General features: G+C 43.3%; 1 protein-coding gene across 3 annotated transcripts; it reads left to right on the top strand.

Annotated features, from left to right (window-relative positions):
- The first annotated feature begins 214 nt into the window (after positions 1 to 214).
- On the top strand, positions 215 to 18,110 carry Prkar1a (protein kinase cAMP-dependent type I regulatory subunit alpha). 3 transcript variants are annotated; one of them, XM_034505189.2, is made up of 11 exons: positions 215 to 362; positions 3,486 to 3,668; positions 8,454 to 8,624; positions 9,361 to 9,452; positions 9,620 to 9,681; positions 10,634 to 10,680; positions 11,524 to 11,682; positions 13,161 to 13,221; positions 14,229 to 14,350; positions 15,088 to 15,169; positions 15,870 to 18,110. In XM_034505189.2, the coding sequence occupies exons 2-11, from the start codon at positions 3,492 to 3,494 to the stop codon at positions 16,040 to 16,042; spliced, it is 1,146 nt and encodes a 381-aa protein (XP_034361080.1). In that variant the 5' UTR covers positions 215 to 362; positions 3,486 to 3,491; the 3' UTR covers positions 16,043 to 18,110. The 3 variants fall into 3 exon arrangements, with proteins under 3 accessions (XP_034361080.1, XP_034361079.1, XP_034361081.1); XM_034505188.2 differs by lacking the exon at positions 215 to 362 and adding an exon at positions 652 to 806; XM_034505190.2 differs by lacking the exon at positions 215 to 362 and adding an exon at positions 1,050 to 1,342.
- The last annotated feature ends 397 nt before the right edge of the window (positions 18,111 to 18,507 follow it).

The raw sequence follows: 18,507 nt of genomic DNA, 5'->3' as shown, positions 1-18,507 counted from the left end.
GGGGTCTACACAGGATGTGCACTCTGTCCATCAGAAGCATCCCAGCATCCGCTTGCACTCAGCTCTGGCAGATCCCCTAGGGCCTTCTCCTCTTCCAAGGGCTGGAAAACAGCAGGAATCTCCTTGTCCTCCCAGCGTCCTGTAACCCCCCCCCCCCCGCCCGCCGCCCCATAGGACCCAGGGCGGCGTCGCCCACCTGTCACCGAAACGTCCCACGTGGGTCTGCGGGAGGAGGGTTGAAGGGAGGGAGAAAAGGCAGAGGCGTGGAGGGAGGCAGACGCAAGAGCCCCCTGAAGAACGGAGGAGAGGCCGACATCTCCAAAAGCAGAACAATCTAGAGACCCCTCCCCGCCCCACACCTGGTAAGGAAGGGGCAAGTGAAAAAAGGAGACAGAAACGGGTTAGCGGGAAGAGAAGGAAAAGATGGGAGCCAGGAAGGGGCTGCGTATACGCGACAAGATAAGATGGAGAGATGCCCTGCAAAAGAAAGGTTCTTGCTAGAAGATGACAGGCTAAGGGTGGGGTGGTTGGTGGTGGTGGGGTGGTGGTAGTCGTAGTGGGGGGCGGAGGAGGAACCTAGGCGTCTGCGCCTTTAAGGTTGCCAAGGCAACCGCTCTGGCCAGAGAGAGGCGCATTGACGTCAGCAGCCGAACGCTGATTGGCCGCGGTCGGCTGGTTTCCGGTGGAGCCGTCGCGGAGCCGCTATCGCAGAGTGGAGTGAGGCTGCGAGCTGAGCCCTGTGGACGCTCGGTACCCCGGCAGCCTCGCCCTGCGCTAGTCCCTCCCGCGCCGCCGCCCGTCCTCAGGTGAGTGCGGGCCGGAGGCCTGACCGGAGAGCCGCCGGCCGCGGCGCTCCGCTGCGCGTTCCTGAAGGCGCGGGAGCGAGCCAAGATGGCGCCCCGGGGAGCGCGCTGCGGGGGGACGGCCGCACCCCCTGCGCCTCCGAGGCGGCCTCGGTGCCTCCCGCAGGCCTCGCTCTCTCCCCCGGGCCGCACCGGCACCCCTCCCCGCGGGGCTCTAGACTGATCGTGCCCCCCGCCGTCCCGCCCCCGGCCTCAGCGTCTCCTGATCCCCGGTCCTGCGCTGCGCTCGGCCTCCCTCGGCTCCCTGGCCGCCTCCGCCCCCGCGCGCCGCGGCCTCCGCGCCCGTCCTCCCTCCCCCACTTCCTGAAGGACAACAGCTCGATGATTTTTTTTTTTTTTTTTTTTTTAAACCGGAATCCGCCATGGCTTTTCTGTCTCTCCTCGCCACTCGGCTGTAGCCTTCATGCCTGCTTGGTGGTTTTTTCTGCACCGGGTCCCCCTCCTCTTCGCGGGCTCGTCTCCCTCCACCCCTCCACTCGGTGATTTCAGCCTCGCTCCATTTCCCTTTGTCCCTCTTCCCACTCCTCGACCTTTCCCGATTTCCAGTCCCCGTCATCCCCCCACCGCCCACCCCAGCCTTCCCAGGCCTCCTGCCTGGTGGGGGATGAGGGGGTCGTCTTTCTGCACTCTGTGATCGTGACCGTGGCCTAAGTGAAGTGAAGGGCACTTTCCTGCCCTCCCTCGTGAAAATACGCGACGCCAGTTAACCCCTCCAGCTCAGCGCGGGGGTGGGGACAGCCGATGACTTGAGGGAGCCAAGATAGATAGGTTTCTAGAGCAGAGACGTGAAAGCTCGCATTAGATGATGACCCCCAAGGCGGTGCTAGTGTTACTTGGCATCCTTCAGGAGATGTGGGCCCTGTCAGCAACAGGCTCTCAAAGCGTTTTAAATATGTCCTCCAGTGTAGTCCTTCTGAAAGCGAGAGTTTCATCAGAACCGAATTTCCTCAAGAATCTCCCCTCTTAGGAATACGCGGCGGTGCAGTGACGATGGTTTTAAAGTGTTTGTTTTGGAGGGAAGCTAAGTCGTTGGGTTTTTAAAAAGTAAGTGCAGACATGGAACCGAGACATACCCGATTAAAAATACTAAGGCTATGAAATTAGGTTATTTTGGGGTTTCACATGATGACTGCAGTAATTTGGGGGAGTGTTTGTATTTTCTTTACCTGCGCCTGCCTTTTGGTCTTTGTAATGCATACGCCATTTTTCACCAGATCTAAGAAGGATTTCTCTGATCAGTTAAATATATGTGCTGACATTCTTGAAATAAGACAGGATGCTTTGGAGCATAATTTGTTTTTATCCACATTCCTGGTGGTCTTCAGTATTTGAAATGGAGAAAATTCCACTGAAGTGGATTCTTTGTTCCCTATGATTGTCTGACCTGGAAGCACAGCCAGAACAAATGATACCTGACAGTAAAAATCTTTCCTTTAGTGTTAATTCTGAACTAACAGTGGTGTGTGTGTGTGTGTGTCTGGCCATGGTTTCTAATTTCTGTGCTTGCCATGGAGCTGCAAATTTCCTCCTGGTCTGTTTGTTGCTTAGTATTGACCTTTATTTTAAAAGTTGTCAAAACAAAATATTAGTGCAGCACTTTAAAATGGCTCTTTATCTTGGCATTTAAAAAAAAAATTCCCAGTTTAACCTTACTGGGTCTGTGAGCGTTATAGTTTGAAGAGTGGCTATGTTGAATTGGTATGCAGAGTGGAGAGGGAGTCATCTTCTAATCTCAAGTGCTTAGTAATTAGGAGTTAGCAGGAAAACGGAATGGCTGCTTAAAGTACTGAGCATTTAATTCTGAGGCAGGTTGGCTGCTCATTATTGTGTTTCTATTTCACATTAATGTCGTTCAAATTCAGTTTTACCTATTGAGTTATCCTGTAAGCTTTAAATCAGAGTATTCTAACGTATTCCTGTCCAGATGAAGAAAGTCTTAGTTTGCCTGGTAGACGTTACTTGTTTTTCTGTACTATAGCCTTTCAACTCCTTCTGCTGGTAATTGCATTACTAAGTCAAGGGCTGGGGTTTAGTAAAAGATAACAGAATGAGAGATTGCTGAGAAAAGGCACCAAGGCTGCTTTTGTGTTTCAGAAAATTCGATTCCACTAATATTTGGCTAATCGGCGTCTTTGCCCTTGTGGCTTGCTGTGACATTAGCTGCGCTCATGGGATGGGAGGTGCACACAGGGGAATGTCAGGTGTTCTTCTTTGTGATCTGTGCTTTCACTTAGAGCGGACCTGTGTGCCCTGGTAATTCTCTGTCCTGTTTACCATTTACACATTTCCCACGTCATCATCATGATGTCTTTTGCAAGAGAACTGAATGAAAGTCCCTTAAGGCCATGGGGCCTCAGCACTGTCTCAGTTGCTCAGCAGGGCACACTGGCTCATACTTCCTCCCAGGAGCTAAGGGTCTTCTCTGAGTGACCTGCCCAGCTGAGACAGAACGTAGAAACTTGGGATAGTTCGTATCCAACCCCTACCTCCTCTTTAAACATGAACTCTGTTGAGTAAGGAAAAGAAACATATGAATGTACTGTCTAGTGAATTTAAATATGTCAGCCCAAATTTGTATTTGTGCTTATAGCTTACCCAGCACGTGTGTGCTTTTCCTCTCAGAGAACCATGGCGTCTGGCAGTATGGCAACCAGTGAGGAAGAGCGGAGCCTCCGGGAATGCGAGCTCTATGTGCAGAAGCACAACATCCAGGCCCTGCTGAAGGACTCCATCGTGCAGCTGTGCACCGCGAGGCCCGAGAGGCCCATGGCATTCCTTCGGGAATACTTTGAGAGGCTGGAGAAGGTAAATGCATGAGGGAGCAATTTGATGACCACGACAGTTGCTGTGCTTAGTGCCTCTGAATGTCACTGATTTGTGACATTAGGGCAAGAGGAGTTCTGACCAAATAAGAAGTCAAGCAGAAATTCAGATTATCATGCAGTGAAGGATTTTTTTAGTAATTTTAATTAGAACTTGCCAGAAATCAAATTGGTATTGCTTGTGTGGCTAATACAGGATTTCCAGACGGTTGTTGGTTTTAACTATCTGAAAAAATATGTAAAATAGATAACAGAATCGATCAAAAGGAGTGGCAGTGAATTGAGAAGTAGTTAAAAGCAGTTCATGCTTTTCTTCAACAAAGCAGGTGAGCTTTTAGTTTATCCCACCTTTAAAACTATAGAAATAGGTTTGTGTCTAGTTTAGGGTAGTCTAAGCCTAACAAATTCTGAATTCTTGTTTTACTGTTGGGTGAATTAGCTGTATAAAGGGAAGATAGGAGATTGATGGTTATCAAGTTTACTATGCTTATAATTTTGGTTAGTGCTTGTTTCCCATAAAATATGCGATTTGATTTTTATTCTTTGTTGTTGCACTCCCCACCCCCAAAAACACAGGATTCGCATTTCTTTCTTTTAAAGATTTACTTATTTTTATGTGTGTGAATGTTTTTGTCTGCTCCTCTGGAGCTAGAGTTACTGAATGGCATTCTGGGAACTGAACCTCTGAGTCCTCTGCAAAAAGCAGCAAGTGCTCTTGACTATAGAGCCTTCTCTCCAGCCTGCAGGATGTGCATCTTTAAGCAGAATTACAGTTTCGCATATAGAATGGTGCTTCAATGCACTTTCTCAAGAAATGGTGAATGCAAAAGTTTGGATCCCCCAGTGTTTTAAGTAGTTGATTTGACTTTCTTCTGTAAGTCATTGGAGGTAAACTTACTATTTTGCTGTGAAAGTTCAAGTTTTGAAGAGGTTCAGAATACTGGGGCTCATTTCTCTGGCATATGTTTAATACTGAATTGTACAATAGAAATATCTGCAATATTTATGTTGGTTAGGGCAGTTTCTTACTAGGCAAGTTTTTACATAAAAATATGAATATGAAAATTTTAAGAAGCATTTGAGTAGCTCAGTAAGCAGGTATTTTATACTGTTTCCTTGGAAACTTAAAATGATGTGATTGTGATTAGATCAACTGGAAGGGAAGACAACTGAGCAGTCTCTGCATAGTTTCGCCATTTTGGATTTGTCAGTAGAAATGCTGGCTTTCTCTTAAGCAATCGCTGAATAATGGACATACTGGCCAGGAGTATGCTCTGTTTTGAAATCAAGTGCGTTCCTGGAGATCTGGTTCTGAAATGGGTCACGGTAAGGTGATCCCTCTTCTTCAGACATCAATAGAAATCAAATGGGAGGATTAAGTTGGTGAAACATAAAGTGCCTGTCTTTTTATAGGGAGTGTTGAGTACATGACACTAATTTCAAAGCCTGTATTTACCATAGGCTTTAAGGACTAACCAAGGTAGAAAGCAGCAAATAATCACTGTCATAGTTTCTCCGCAGGTAGGATTTTAGAATTAATGTGCTTTCCCCCTCCCCCAGGAGAAGGTGCATAATAAGACACCTTTCTTGTACACTGAGGTTCTTTTTCAACTTGACAGAGTTGAGAGAGAGAGAGAGAGAGAGAGAGAGTGTGTGTGTGTGTGTGTGTGTGAGTGAGAATGAATATTCTATTTCGGTTTTTAATTTACTAGATTTTTGGCTTTTTTAACAAAGCCATTTCAAAAATCATGTGTTAAGTTTTATGTTAGAAAATAAACTATTACATTCTTACCATCTCCTTCCCCATTACCCAGGGGTTATGTTTCTGGAAAATTCAGTGGCTTTAGAAGAAATGTATAGAATGGTCAGTGGAGACAGCTACGTTTTAGTTCAGATCACTGTGCCTGGAATTTACTAGATGTCCTATTATGTCTGCATTTATTAGAACCTTACCTGTCTGGTAGAGAAGAGGAATTGTAGCTATTTTGAGTGTGCCAAATAGTATGTGAATCCCCCCCCCCCCCACACACACACACATAGTCTTTCTCTTTCCCATTACTTCAGATGTGTACGGTAGGGTATTAACACCATTTTCCTGAGGCAACAGTTGAATCTAAAGGAAGTTAAATCATAGCTGGGGTCCTAGGATTTGGATTTTTCAGCAACAACATGTAAACCTGGAATTGTAGTGACTTGCCATGATTGGTGCATTTCTTGGTCATGTGTCTATCTATCTTGTCTTTACTTTGTGTATCTTGTTCTGGGTCTGAGTGGAGAGAACAGCCATTATCTAGCCTTACCAGACCAGGTTCCCACTATAGCTGGAGTGACATAAATGTCTATACTGAGTTCCCCGTATAAGGGAACGTATCAGAGCTTTCTCACATCTTGTTCAGGAGGCCAGACAGCGAGGTCAGTTACACTCAGGGGTTCAGGTCTGGTAGGGCTAGGGCTTGCTGGTAAGTCAGAGAAAGAACAGAAATTCAAGGCCACCAAAGGCAGACCACAGTAACGTACATAGTATGACATGTCCACTTACATTCTATGGCCCAAGCCTGAAGACTGGGGTGGGAAGCTTGTCTACAGAGAAAGATGACAAAGGCAGGGAAGAAATCGACACTTAGGAGAGTGGGAGAAGAAACAGTGTGAACCTAAGAATGGAGAGCGTTAAGCTCAGTCTAGCTTGGAGCATGAAAAGAGGAGTCAGGAACATTCCCTACCAGTAACTAGATTCAGAGCTTGGGGAAGACGCAGAGTAAGGATAGAACAGTGTGCCCTTGTATAGCTAGAAATGGATGAGCTCAGTAATGGCTCTGACTCACTGGAATCCACAAGACTGTTAATAGCAGAATGCTTTTGTTATTTCAAAATTACCTTTAAAATTTGGTTAACTAAAATACAGTCCTAAATAAGACTTCATTTGTGAGGTGTGTGTGTGTACGCACGCATGCATGTGCAGTACATGTAAGTGTTTGTGAGTGTAGTGCATGTTAGTGGGTACATGTGTATATGCATGCATGTAGAGGCCAGGGATTGGTGTCTGTACTCTCTTACCTTTTTAAAGCAAGAACTCCCGTTGAACTTGCAGGTCACTGATTGCTTAAATGTGTAGACTAGCTGGTCCAAGTGTTAAAGGAATCTGCGTGTCTCTGTCTGCTCAGTCCCACTTTTCCTTGAGTGCTGGGGATCAGAACTTGGGGTCCTCATGCTCACTGCAGGCCCTTGACCAATGGAGCTACCTCCCTAGCCCCTCATTTTGAATTTCTTACTGAAGTTTTTTTGAAATGACAATGATTAGTTTGGGGTCTAGAATTTTCTTTTCTTCCTTCCTTCCTTTTTTTTTTTTTTTTTTCATTCTTTCTTTTTAAATGCTTTGAACTTAAGGGAGACTTGTTCTGTGTTAATATGGGACAGGAAGGGCTCACCAGTCACTAGGACTGCCTGTATGAAATGAGTGAGTTTTCTAAAACACACAGTTTTAAATGAGTCGGAGACTGAAAGTGAGCTGGTTTAGAAGGGTTTAACAGTGAAAGATCTTCCCACCCCGTTACTGCTTTTTCCTGTAGCCTGTGTTCTGGAGGTAATCTGTGGGCATTTACAGATACATTCATTTCTGAAACAGTGTTTTATTTTTTTTCTTTGTGTGCATATGTCTGTATAAGCTCACGTAGTAGGAGTGTGGAAGGCTGAAGACAGCCCTGGGTCTGTTCCCTAGTAGCCGTCTATTTGTTCTTTTGAGACAGATATATCTTTGGCTTGGGTCTTCCAGGCTGGCCAGCCAGTGAGCTGGGACTGTCTTGTCCCCAGTGCTGGGATTACAAGTTTGTGCCTTGTCTCTCTTTTTCAAGTGGGTTTGGGGGTTGGACCTCAGGTCCTTAGGATTGTTCGAGCACATTATTGACTGAACTAACTCCCTTGCCCTGACAGTTATGTGTGTTTTCTAACACAGGGTGGCACCCTGTTGTATGAATACAATATAACTGTGTCTGCTAGTCATGTTGACTGTTTCCAATGCTTTATTTTGAAGAAAAAAGCTTAATCAGAAGATTTGTTTCCATTTCATTTCACACAGGAGCTTGTTTTAGATGTAGAAGCAGAAGTACTAGAATACTGAGTCACGAAGTGAATGTGCTCAGGGTTAGATGCATACAGTGATTTTTGTTTTTCTCAGTTTGCCTTGTTTTCTGGGTTGGTAGCTTTCCTCTGAAGACATAGAGCTTTGCACTAGTAGACTACACTAGTGAAAGGGAGCTCTCGTAGCCTCTTGGTAGTCAGTCCTCACCTTTTCCGAGATATATACACTCCACAGATTGGTCTGCTTGCCAGAAGTAGGACAAAAGCTACACAAGAGTATTTGTGTAGGAGACAAATAGTTTAAGTTTTTAAAAATCACTTTTATTCTAAATAATTTGCTTACTGCTAAGTTAATTTGAATTTAAAAGATGTTTTGGAGGGGTCAGAGAATGGGTGAAATGAATGAAGGTGACTGACTGTTAGTGTGAGGATGATTAAAGAAAAAGGATATCAGGTTTCAGTCTTCATGTGACTTGACTCCTTGCCACTAATGGCCTGTGCTGGGCGACCCTGGCACCATGCCAGAGTGATTTTTCTCAGATTTTACTCTGTTGCCCTTTCACCCCTCTTCCCACCAACTTGGAACCGACTTGTTCTTAATTACATGGACACTGGAAGGGGTTTGATGTGAGCTGGGCTATGGCTGGGATTAGAGGGGCCAGCTTTCAGATTCTAAAGTACAACCTTCTTTCAGGAGGAGGCAAGACAGATTCAGAGTCTACAGAAAAGCGGCATCCGTACTGACTCAAGGGAGGATGAGATCTCTCCTCCACCCCCCAATCCAGTGGTGAAGGGCCGCCGGCGCCGAGGTGCTATCAGTGCTGAAGTTTACACTGAGGAGGATGCTGCGTCCTATGTTAGAAAGGTAGCTTGGCTCTCTAAACGGTGGGCTGTCGCTGAGGCCTTCAGGTAGCTGTGTTCCTGTGATGCAGGTATACTCTGTTGCAAAGACAGACAAGGATGCACTTGTTAGTGCTGAGAACAGACTTCTGTAATAGCTCCACAAGAGAGGGCAAGTAGTGACTATAAACCAGTGAGCAATTCACTGGTCTTTTGTAGCAGAAGCAGGTAGTCCTCCCCTTCTCTTAGCTCATGCTATTCGTCTCTTGATACTCTGTAATTCAGGTTTGGCTCTAACCTGTTATCCTACAAGTTATATTTGTCCTGGTCAGCTCTTCTCAGAGCCTGCTAGTCATTTGAGTTAGGCTTTACCATTTAGGGGAAATTGGTTCCAGGTACTTGATGCTTGTGAAACTAATAATACTGTATCACAGTTTACAAAATGACCAATTGTTATAAAATATCTTAGTCACGCCTCAGAAAAATGATCTTGGTCTAGGTGTTTTCTATTTATTTGTTAACTTGGAATCAAGTACAGATCCTTAAATATAAGCCTGGCTCTAGGCAAGGGGATTAATCAGTATTTGTACAGTACTTTGTGAGTCATACAGGTATCTTATAGTGAAAATATTAACTTAAAGTACCCTGTTTGGTATTGTTTAAATACCATTCTGTGGCATGGCATTTAATTGAAATGCAAGTTGCAGTTATGAAGTGTCTTTGGTTTCTAGGTTGTCATTCAATCTTTAATATTTTTCTAGGTTATACCAAAAGATTATAAGACAATGGCTGCTTTGGCCAAGGCCATCGAAAAGAATGTGTTATTTTCACACCTTGACGATAATGAGAGAAGGTAGGTGCAGGTTCTGTTCGCACAGTTTCCCAGGGGTGCTGGTGCCACATTTGTGCTATTGTTGAAGGTTCTAGGCATTTGGCTGTTTGCCACCTGATAGGACTGAGAACCTGAGAGCTTTGATGCTAAGGGTTCAAGTCTAACCCCAGGCCTCTTTTGTCCTGCAGTGACATTTTTGATGCTATGTTTCCAGTCTCCTTTATTGCTGGAGAAACGGTTATTCAGCAAGGTAAGGGCTGCTGGCGTGTACTGTGACTACAAGAAAGGTGTGTGTGTGTGTATGTGTATATGTGCGTCGGTGTGAGCGTGCTGGGTCTTAGCATTAGTATTGGATCTTAGTTCTTCACTAAGCAGCTCTCTTAAGTTAAAAGGAACACTTAGTCTATGGGATCAATATTTCTGACTACAGTCACCATCAAAGGGAATACCTGTGCTACATTGGATAGTGTGCAACTTCAGAGTAGTAATTCTCATGTCCTTTTGTTATTAATAGCCACATTTGCACAGTCACCCACTCTGCATTGTGTAGCTCGTCTGTTACATGGCTGTGCGCCTCCTGCAGAAGCTTAATTAACCATTTTTGCCCATGTAGACTAACAAGAGTCTTATGTATTGGATATTTTCTCTTTCTCTTATTCCTCACATTTTCTTGGAGCTCTATAAGCTAAGTATTTCCCCGTTTTTGTGGCAGAGTGGCCATTTGTTAGTAACCGTTGAGTAGTTTGTATTTGTACATTCCGTAGCCCTTAACTTTGTGTGCATAATTGGTTTAACACTTTCACAATTACATTTTGTTGCTTTATTTTGTGAATGTGTGTGAGCACACGTGCAGGCGCTTATGCCTGCTGCAGCACTGGTGTGTGATCTCAGAAGACATCCTGTGGTTTCTCCTTCCTCTGTGTGGGTTCCAGAGGTCAAACTCAGCTTCTCTGACTTGGCAATAGATGCTTTACACTCTGAGCCTTCTCATGGGTCCCATAAATTGCTTTATTAAAGTGCAGTTTTAAAAGATTGTGAGATGACCAAAAGGAGTGGTTAATTTCATGTTGTTGTTGTTTTTTTAAAGTTGCTTGTTTTTCCCTTAAGTCTAGTCACTTGACATCCACCCATAAATTCACTATTCTATGTTAATTAAAAAGTTATTGTTTCATTAATGATCCTGACATTTTACTCTTTTCCAGGTGATGAAGGGGATAATTTCTACGTGATTGATCAAGGAGAAATGGATGTAAGAGTTAATAATAGGAAAAATATGTTGATAATCTTGATTTTAACTTAATTTCTAAGCAGTAAGCATAGTGTTTGCAAGGGCAAATGATGATAGCCTTGTTAAGCCAATTCTATCAACACTTACAAGTATTTTTATGACAAAGTTTTTAGAGGTAGCTTGCCTATATATACATGCCCGTTCACTACTTTCACTGGGGTAGCATTGGAAAGTGTATGTATGCTATGCTGTAAAAACTCAGGGCACCGCTTTGAAATAGTTCAGCTTTTAAAAAGTCTGCTTTTTTTTTTTTTTTTTTTTTAAGATTTATTTTTATTTTATGTATATGAGTACACTGTCACTGTTTTCAGACGTACCAGAAGAGGGTATCCAATCCCATTACAGATGGTTGTGAGCCACCATGTGGTTGCTGGGAGGTTGTTGCTGGGAATTGAACTCAGGACCTCTGGAAGAGCAGTCAGTGCTCTTAACCACTGAACTATCTCTCCAGCCCCCTGCTTTTTGTTTTAAGCTAGTAAAGAGAATATGAAAGTTGCATTAGTCTTATAGAATTATTAGAAAAGTCAGTGACCTAATACACGTAAGGTGCCCAGCACAGCATTTTGTAAACGTATGCCATTTGATATTAATGCTTGTCTGAACATTTCAACTCCTCATCCCGATAGGGCACCTTATGTATTTATAGATCATTTAACCTGTCAGAAGGTAATGCTTCTGCTCTGGTCTGCAGATGTACTGTGTATCCTATTGTATAAATGGTCAGAATTCTTCCTTTTGGAAAAGTTTGAGAATTAACACATTTGTTACCTAGACAAACACTTTCTGATGTCATCTTTATTTTAGGTCTATGTCAATAATGAATGGGCAACCAGTGTTGGGGAAGGAGGGAGCTTCGGAGAGCTGGCTTTGATTTATGGAACACCCAGAGCAGCCACTGTCAAAGCAAAGACAAACGTGAAACTGTGGGGCATCGACCGAGACAGTTACCGGAGAATCCTCATGGTGAGAGGCTGTGGCTTAGACTTCTGATCCACGCATGTACTGACGCTGATTAAGATCGCCAAGTTCAAATGGGGATTGGACTGGTCTTAAATGCATGATGTTATTTGAAGCCATTCAGAAGTAATCATGTTCTCCAAACTGATACCGGGTTATCAGTAATAAACTCACGCTGCCTTCCTAGAGGATTGTTAGAGCAAGAAGACCACTGAGGCATTCTGTTTACAGTGAGACTGCTTGAACAGTCTGTGATGATGTTATAGAGTAGCTTTAGCTGTTTTAGTGAATGGTGCTAGCCCTTCTGAATTGTATTCTTAAGTTTTTGTGGTGTTACCCATAGCTATTTGAAAATACACAGTCTGGTGCTGGAGAGAGATGGCTCAGCAATTAAGAGTGTGCACTGCTTTTGTCATGGGCCCAAGTTTGGTTTCACCAAACAGGCCACAGCTGTAGCTCTCTAGCTTCAGGGGATCTTATACATTCTTCTAGACTCTGTGGGCACTGCCCTCCTGTGCACAAACCTGTACGCAGATTTACGCATAAGTTTTAAAAATATGCTATCTTGCGTGCTTTGAAATCTTCGGGTTTTGTTTGTTTGTTTAAAATAATGTTTTTTTTTTTTTTTTTTCTTTGTCAGTTTCATACCACTGGGCCTGAGGGAGAGGGCATCATGTCCCTTCCACACTTTTGTGCACTCTGGTGTGTGTGTGTGTGTCTGTGTAAATATACTGTCAATGTTCATTAGCTCCTTAGCTTCAGGCTTTTTTTTTTTTCTCGTTTTCTATCTTGTGCACCAAACCCCATGACTGTTCTCCAAGGGCGCCCCCCCTACCCCCCAGGATTTTGGTGTGCAATTTTGACTGCAGATGTGGAACCCGTGGCTGTGTTGTGTGTAACATGCACATATGTACATATGCACTTAAGTATATGTATGTAGTAGTGCTGAGGTTATTTACCTTTTGAGCAAAGTTTGTCATAAAACATAAAATATTCCTGTTTTCTTTCAAGTATACCCAGTAAACTTTGTCTTAGATGAGATTCAGAGTGTTTGGGATGGTATGGCTGCACAAGCCTAGTTATGCTTAGGACTGTGGGCCTGTTTTCTCTCTCACCTGTAAGTGGTAGGAGTCTGTTCCCTGTCTGCAGCCTGTGGGAGGAGTCCTGGTCTGAGAGGATGGCTAGCCCCAGTGTGAAGGTCTCATGCACAGTCATGCATCAGCCATCTGGTTACCTTTAGAGAACTGCTTGGCATTTCAGTGCTTGTTAGAACTGTGTCCTCCCTTGGCCTGCATACCTGTGCTGCTTGTACAAAGCTGTACAGGAGCTCACACTTCAGTACAGAGAAAATTGGTTAGAGTGAAGAAGCAGTAGCAGCCAGCTTTGTATTTACTTTTCTTTTAGTTTGTTTAAAATGTAAACATAAATTATTCTGAAACGTGATAATCACATCTCTTTGGGACATAACATTTTTTTATTTATAGGGAAGCACTCTGCGAAAGAGGAAGATGTATGAAGAGTTCCTTAGTAAAGTGTCCATTTTAGGTGAGTCGGGTAGTCATATGGAGAACGGATAACCTGGAGCATGTGTGGCGCTTGCACAGCTTTTCTTTAGCGTCTTAGAGTCCATGTGCTTTCATTTTTAAAATTTTTATTGTTTTGCTTTTGCTAATCATGATCATATGGCATTTTGACAGTGTTAAAAGTTTGGCAAAGTAAATGGTAATTTTTACGTGTGTTTAGTTTGCCAAGATATGGCAAGCCCATCATCAGACTTGGAGGAGCTTTGTGATGGCATAGATGTTGCCCTTTCTTTCCTTTACAGGAGTGTGTTTATGCTCTGGACAGTCAGTTATCCCTGCTGCTGCAGCCTCTGCTGCTGCTCCTAGAAATGGGTTTGATGGGCTTTGTCTGGGATGGGTTATATATCTTTGTTGGCTTCTTTTGAAAAGATGCACACCTGTTGAAATGTAAAAGTGAGCTAGTCAATTGACCATATCTCTAGATTTCCTTACATGAACTGGAGAGGTTAAGCCCTGTCCTGTGTGGGCTGTGGGTAGGTGACAGGCTGCCTTTGCTTTGCTTCAGACTTTTCTCACCTCACTTGTCATTTGTTTTAGTATTCTGAATATGAGTTGGGTCTTTGGAAACAAAAGTTATTTTCTGGCTCCTTGTTATTCACAAGGTAACTCAGCTGAGTGGTTAAATGGGTAAATTACTTTGAACCTTTGCAAGGGTGTACATAGAGAAGCTATTTCTTTAGTTACTTGAAGGTTTGCTTTGCTTGATGGTAATGTTCAGAATTGCATTTTCTTAGCACTTTGATAAGAGCTAAGAGTTACAGGAAGGCTCTGAAGGCCAACTGCAGGCGAGTCCTGCTGAGGCTTGGAGCAACTGAAGCTGGGTGCTGTGGCCGGCCTTCACCTGGAGGAGTTCTCTTGGGATGTCCAGTGGGGATGCTAGTTGGTTGCATTTTATTTATTTATTTACTTATTTATTTATTTTAGCAGTACCAGATCTGTAGAGAATTTCCTTTGATTCTTCTTTTTCAGAGTCTCTGGACAAGTGGGAGCGTCTCACAGTAGCTGACGCGCTGGAGCCTGTCCAGTTTGAAGATGGACAGAAGATCGTGGTGCAAGGAGAACCCGGAGATGAGTTCTTTATTATTTTAGAGGTATAGAGTTCTGCATTTGATTTCTTAGAGTGGATCACCTACAGGAGGTTCAGCCAGTTCTGATTTGTAGCTTTAGTTTTTAGGGCTCCCTGACAGGTTTATTTAAAAGTTACCTTTTACTTCAAAATACAACTTTGTGTGTATAGGCTGCTACAGTTTTTAAAAATTAGAGTCAGAATCCTGCAAGGGCCCTAGACATGATTGGAGAAATTCCTCTTTACTATACTAAAAAGCCCCTCAGCACAACAGATATGGTGAGTCTGAGCCATTGTTTAAAAATGTAAACTGCTTAGGCTATTTAGTAAAGATTTACAGTTCTACAAGTTGCTGTCACCTGAGACATTCACCTGTCCTCCTGCTTGCGAAGCAGGGCCAGAGAGCAGCTTCGGAGTCAGAACTCTTGTCACACTGCAAATGCAGCCAACTGAGGTGTGAGCCCTGAGTGTGATAGTCTATAAAGAACTTACTTTCAAAAGAATCCACAAGCTTGAGCTTGTCTCACTCCTTTGTAAGCGCTTGAGCTTGGGAAGAGTCTTGATATCGAGTGGGATGCTGGCTCAGCAGAAAGCATAGGGCAAGTGGGGGTGGGGGTGACCTCACTTCTCATTCACATTTGACCTTCAGCGCATACACAGTTTGAAATAACTGCTCAGTTCACCCAGGAAGCAGTGACTGCTCAGTGTGAAATCCCTCTGGGTTAGGAGCGTGTGTTTAGCCTCTTGCTGGTGTGATTACAGGGCACAGCTGCCGTGCTGCAGCGTCGGTCAGAAAATGAAGAATTTGTTGAAGTGGGACGACTGGGGCCTTCGGATTATTTTGGTATGTTAAATTTCTTCATAAAAATTACATGGTTTGAGTATCTGTGGGACAGTGTAGTTTTCCATAATTAGTTTTGTTTTCATTCCTTTACTTAGTTTTGGGGCAGAGTGTGACCTGGAACTCACTTTGTAGACCAGGCTGCCCCCCAAACTCAGAGACCCACCTGTTATTTCTAGAGTGATGGGGTTACATGTAGGCACCACCACAGCCTGCCTTTATTTCTGTTTTTGAGGCGGCTATGGTAACAGTGCAGGCTGGTCCTCTCCAGATCTGCCTTAGCCTCCTAAGTGTTGGGATTATAGTCACACCTGTTAGATTTCTTAACCTGTACTCTTTCTTGGTTCTCAGAGAACTACTGTAAGACTTGACTTTATTCAGTTCATAGATGGACACAGACACACGAATGCATGTGTGCACATACACATGCATACCCGCATGTGCACCTGTGTCTTACGTAACCTAGACTGCCTGGACTTGATTGTACAGTGAAACTTGTTCTAACCGATCACCTTCCTGCCTCTGCCCCTTAAGTGTTGGGTTGTAGCATGACTATAGGGACTTTATTGTCTATTAGCTGGTACAAATGTTGTGTGGTCTCTACTAAGTTAGTAGAAAAATTGCATCTTTGTTCACTTGCTCAGAAGTGGAGCCTTTAAGGAAATAGTTTCCATAGGTGATAGTCTTAACTGTCTCTTTCCAGGTGAAATTGCCCTGCTGATGAATCGTCCTCGGGCTGCCACTGTGGTTGCCCGTGGCCCTTTGAAGTGCGTTAAATTGGACCGGCCTCGGTTTGAACGCGTCCTTGGCCCATGCTCAGACATCCTCAAGCGAAACATCCAGCAGTACAACAGCTTCGTGTCACTGTCCGTCTGAGCTCTGCCTCCTGTGCCTCTCTCTTCTCCCCAGTCCGTGCTTCCCTCATGCAGACTGCTTTCTCTTCCCTTCTGCAGCGCCAAGTGGCCACTGGCTTCACAGCTTCTTGTCTCTTCATACTAAAGTTGCTTTATTGCACCATTTTTCATTGGGAGCATTATTGAATGCTCACTCACAAATAAATAGAGAGTTGTATGGACTTGGCTGTCACCGCTTCTCTGTGCAGTGCTAGTGTTCAACCTGGGCAGCCATGCTTTCTGCTGAGGGCGGTCCCTGCACCACTGAATTACCATAATGATGTAATAACAGTGCAGGCGTTTTAAGTGACACAGATTTCCATTTCCATATGACACAAGTGACATATTTAGACTGTGGCCATGTTTGCTGTATTTCTTTATAGAATAAATGATTTTAACCTTTAAGGATTAGAAGAATGAATATAGAAAAATCCTAGCACAGTAGGAAGACATCTGCCTGTATTTAAACTAGTTTAAGTGTGGGAAGTGCCCACGGTTTGCTAATTACCAGACACATGCAACTAGTTCAGCCCCCTCAACCTGGTTTGGTTTGTCTGTTGTTAGTGTTTCTTCTCCAACCCTGAAATATTTTGGTGTGGCTGTCTGTTTGTCCCTGCCTTTTAAGTTTGAAATCATTTGTAGATGGCAAGTACTGGGTCGTGACTTAACTCCACCTGTCTGAGCTCACAGATTCTGATAACTTTATTTATCCAGCTGGTGCCAAATACTGATGATGAGATACAGAATTATGAGAATTGGAGGTCTTCACTCTGGGTAGTTAACTGTGGTCAGTTAGTGTGATCTGCCCTCAGTACGGATTCTAGGACGTTGGATTTACTGAGAGTAGACAAATAGAAGAAGCTCCAGAGAGAAGGGAATGGAGGCAGTGTTGCTGAAGAGGATGGAGTTCAGGTGTCCAGAAGCAGGAAGCTTTGTGTGTGGGTTTAGTCTCTCCTGGGTTTATGTTAGTGAGGGTGGGTGGGATGTGACCATATTGTGGTCTGAAAGGCCACCCCACTGAGAGTCCTGCCTTTTCCTGTCCCACCTTGAATTTCTCTGGTAAACTTTATTGTTTTTTGTTTGTATGTGTGTGTTTTTAAAGTAAACTTGTGTTCTTAACTGTATTTCAGTATTTTCCAGCCTTATGTGTTACATTATTCCAATGATAACCCAACAGTTTATTTTTATTACTATTATTTTTTAAACAAAAATCACAGCTCGTTAACTAGGCACGTTTATCTTGTGATTTATGTACAATGTCAGGTTCTATTTGGGAGTGACTGCATTTTCCATGTGTGTGCAAGTGGTTCTGATTAATAATCCCTTTCCTCCCTTTCCCAGTTAACTTAAATTGTTGGTTATGTTAGATTTTTTTTTTTCTTGGTAGATTGAAAAGCTTTTAGATTGTTACCAACATGGGAAAAAGTTTCATTTAGATTTTAGTGTGGTAGAAAGCTACTACCTTGTTGCCATATCTAAAACTTCCATAATCTATATTAAATGAGGGTTTTCTGTACTTACTTTGTGGTTGGCTATCTTTTTATATTTAAAAAAATAAAAATTATGTTACTAGCTTAAAGCTTAATTTGATATTTGTTTAAATGCCAAAATATGTACGAAAGTGAATGATGTAGAACGCCATAAAATGCATTTCATGTGTATGTATCCCCTTGGTCTGTATGAAGATACATCCCCTGCTTTCTAAGAGTTCCACGCTAGCTTGCTAGGTACTCCCTTCTGTCGTTTTACTCTTAGACTTTTCAAGATAAGTCTAAATTTAAAAATTACCACATTTAAAGCTTTATCTTTGTGCAATTTAAATATCAGAAGTCGTTGGCATACTGTGTCTTTGTGGACTCTAGGCACCATTATCTCTGGATGGGTGGGTGGATTGAAGCAATCTGCTGAGAGAGTGGAGCTGGCCAAAGGGACAGTTGCTTTTTCCTGGACACTAGTCTGATATACTCTGTGCTAATCTAATAACTGCTGTTCTTTTGTTACAGACTGTCTCAATGGTAGGTCACAGAATAAAAAAGATGAAATAATTTAAATTCTTAAATGAATCAGTTTTTCTTCCTTTCCTCCTTTTCTTCCTCTGTCCTTCCCCAAAATTTCAGTGGGAAAGAATGAAAGTGAATTTTGGGATTAGAGTTTTGAAAAAAATAATGTATGTATTTTAAAAAATACATTTTAATTCAGTTTGTTAAGGGGTGGATTTCAAAACCTTTCTCATGGGCATGGGGCAGACTCGAAAGTCCCGGAAGGAAGAATCTGTCCAAAGCCATGGCTTCTTTTTCACAGAACAGACCTGAGTGCCTTGGGGCTTCACAGACTTGATAGGATTCCTGGTTGGTTTATAAGATCCTTCGTTAGCTGCTTAGGGATCTTGCATACATCCAGCCTTGTTTCTAATGTATCTTCCTGGAGTTGGAGGATGGAGCTAATGAG

The sequence above is a fragment of the Arvicanthis niloticus genome, chromosome 6 (genome assembly GCF_011762505.2).
Source record: "Arvicanthis niloticus isolate mArvNil1 chromosome 6, mArvNil1.pat.X, whole genome shotgun sequence".
In the NCBI taxonomy this organism is placed as follows: Eukaryota; Metazoa; Chordata; class Mammalia; order Rodentia; family Muridae; genus Arvicanthis; species Arvicanthis niloticus.
This window is presented reverse-complemented; position numbering and strand designations above follow the sequence as displayed.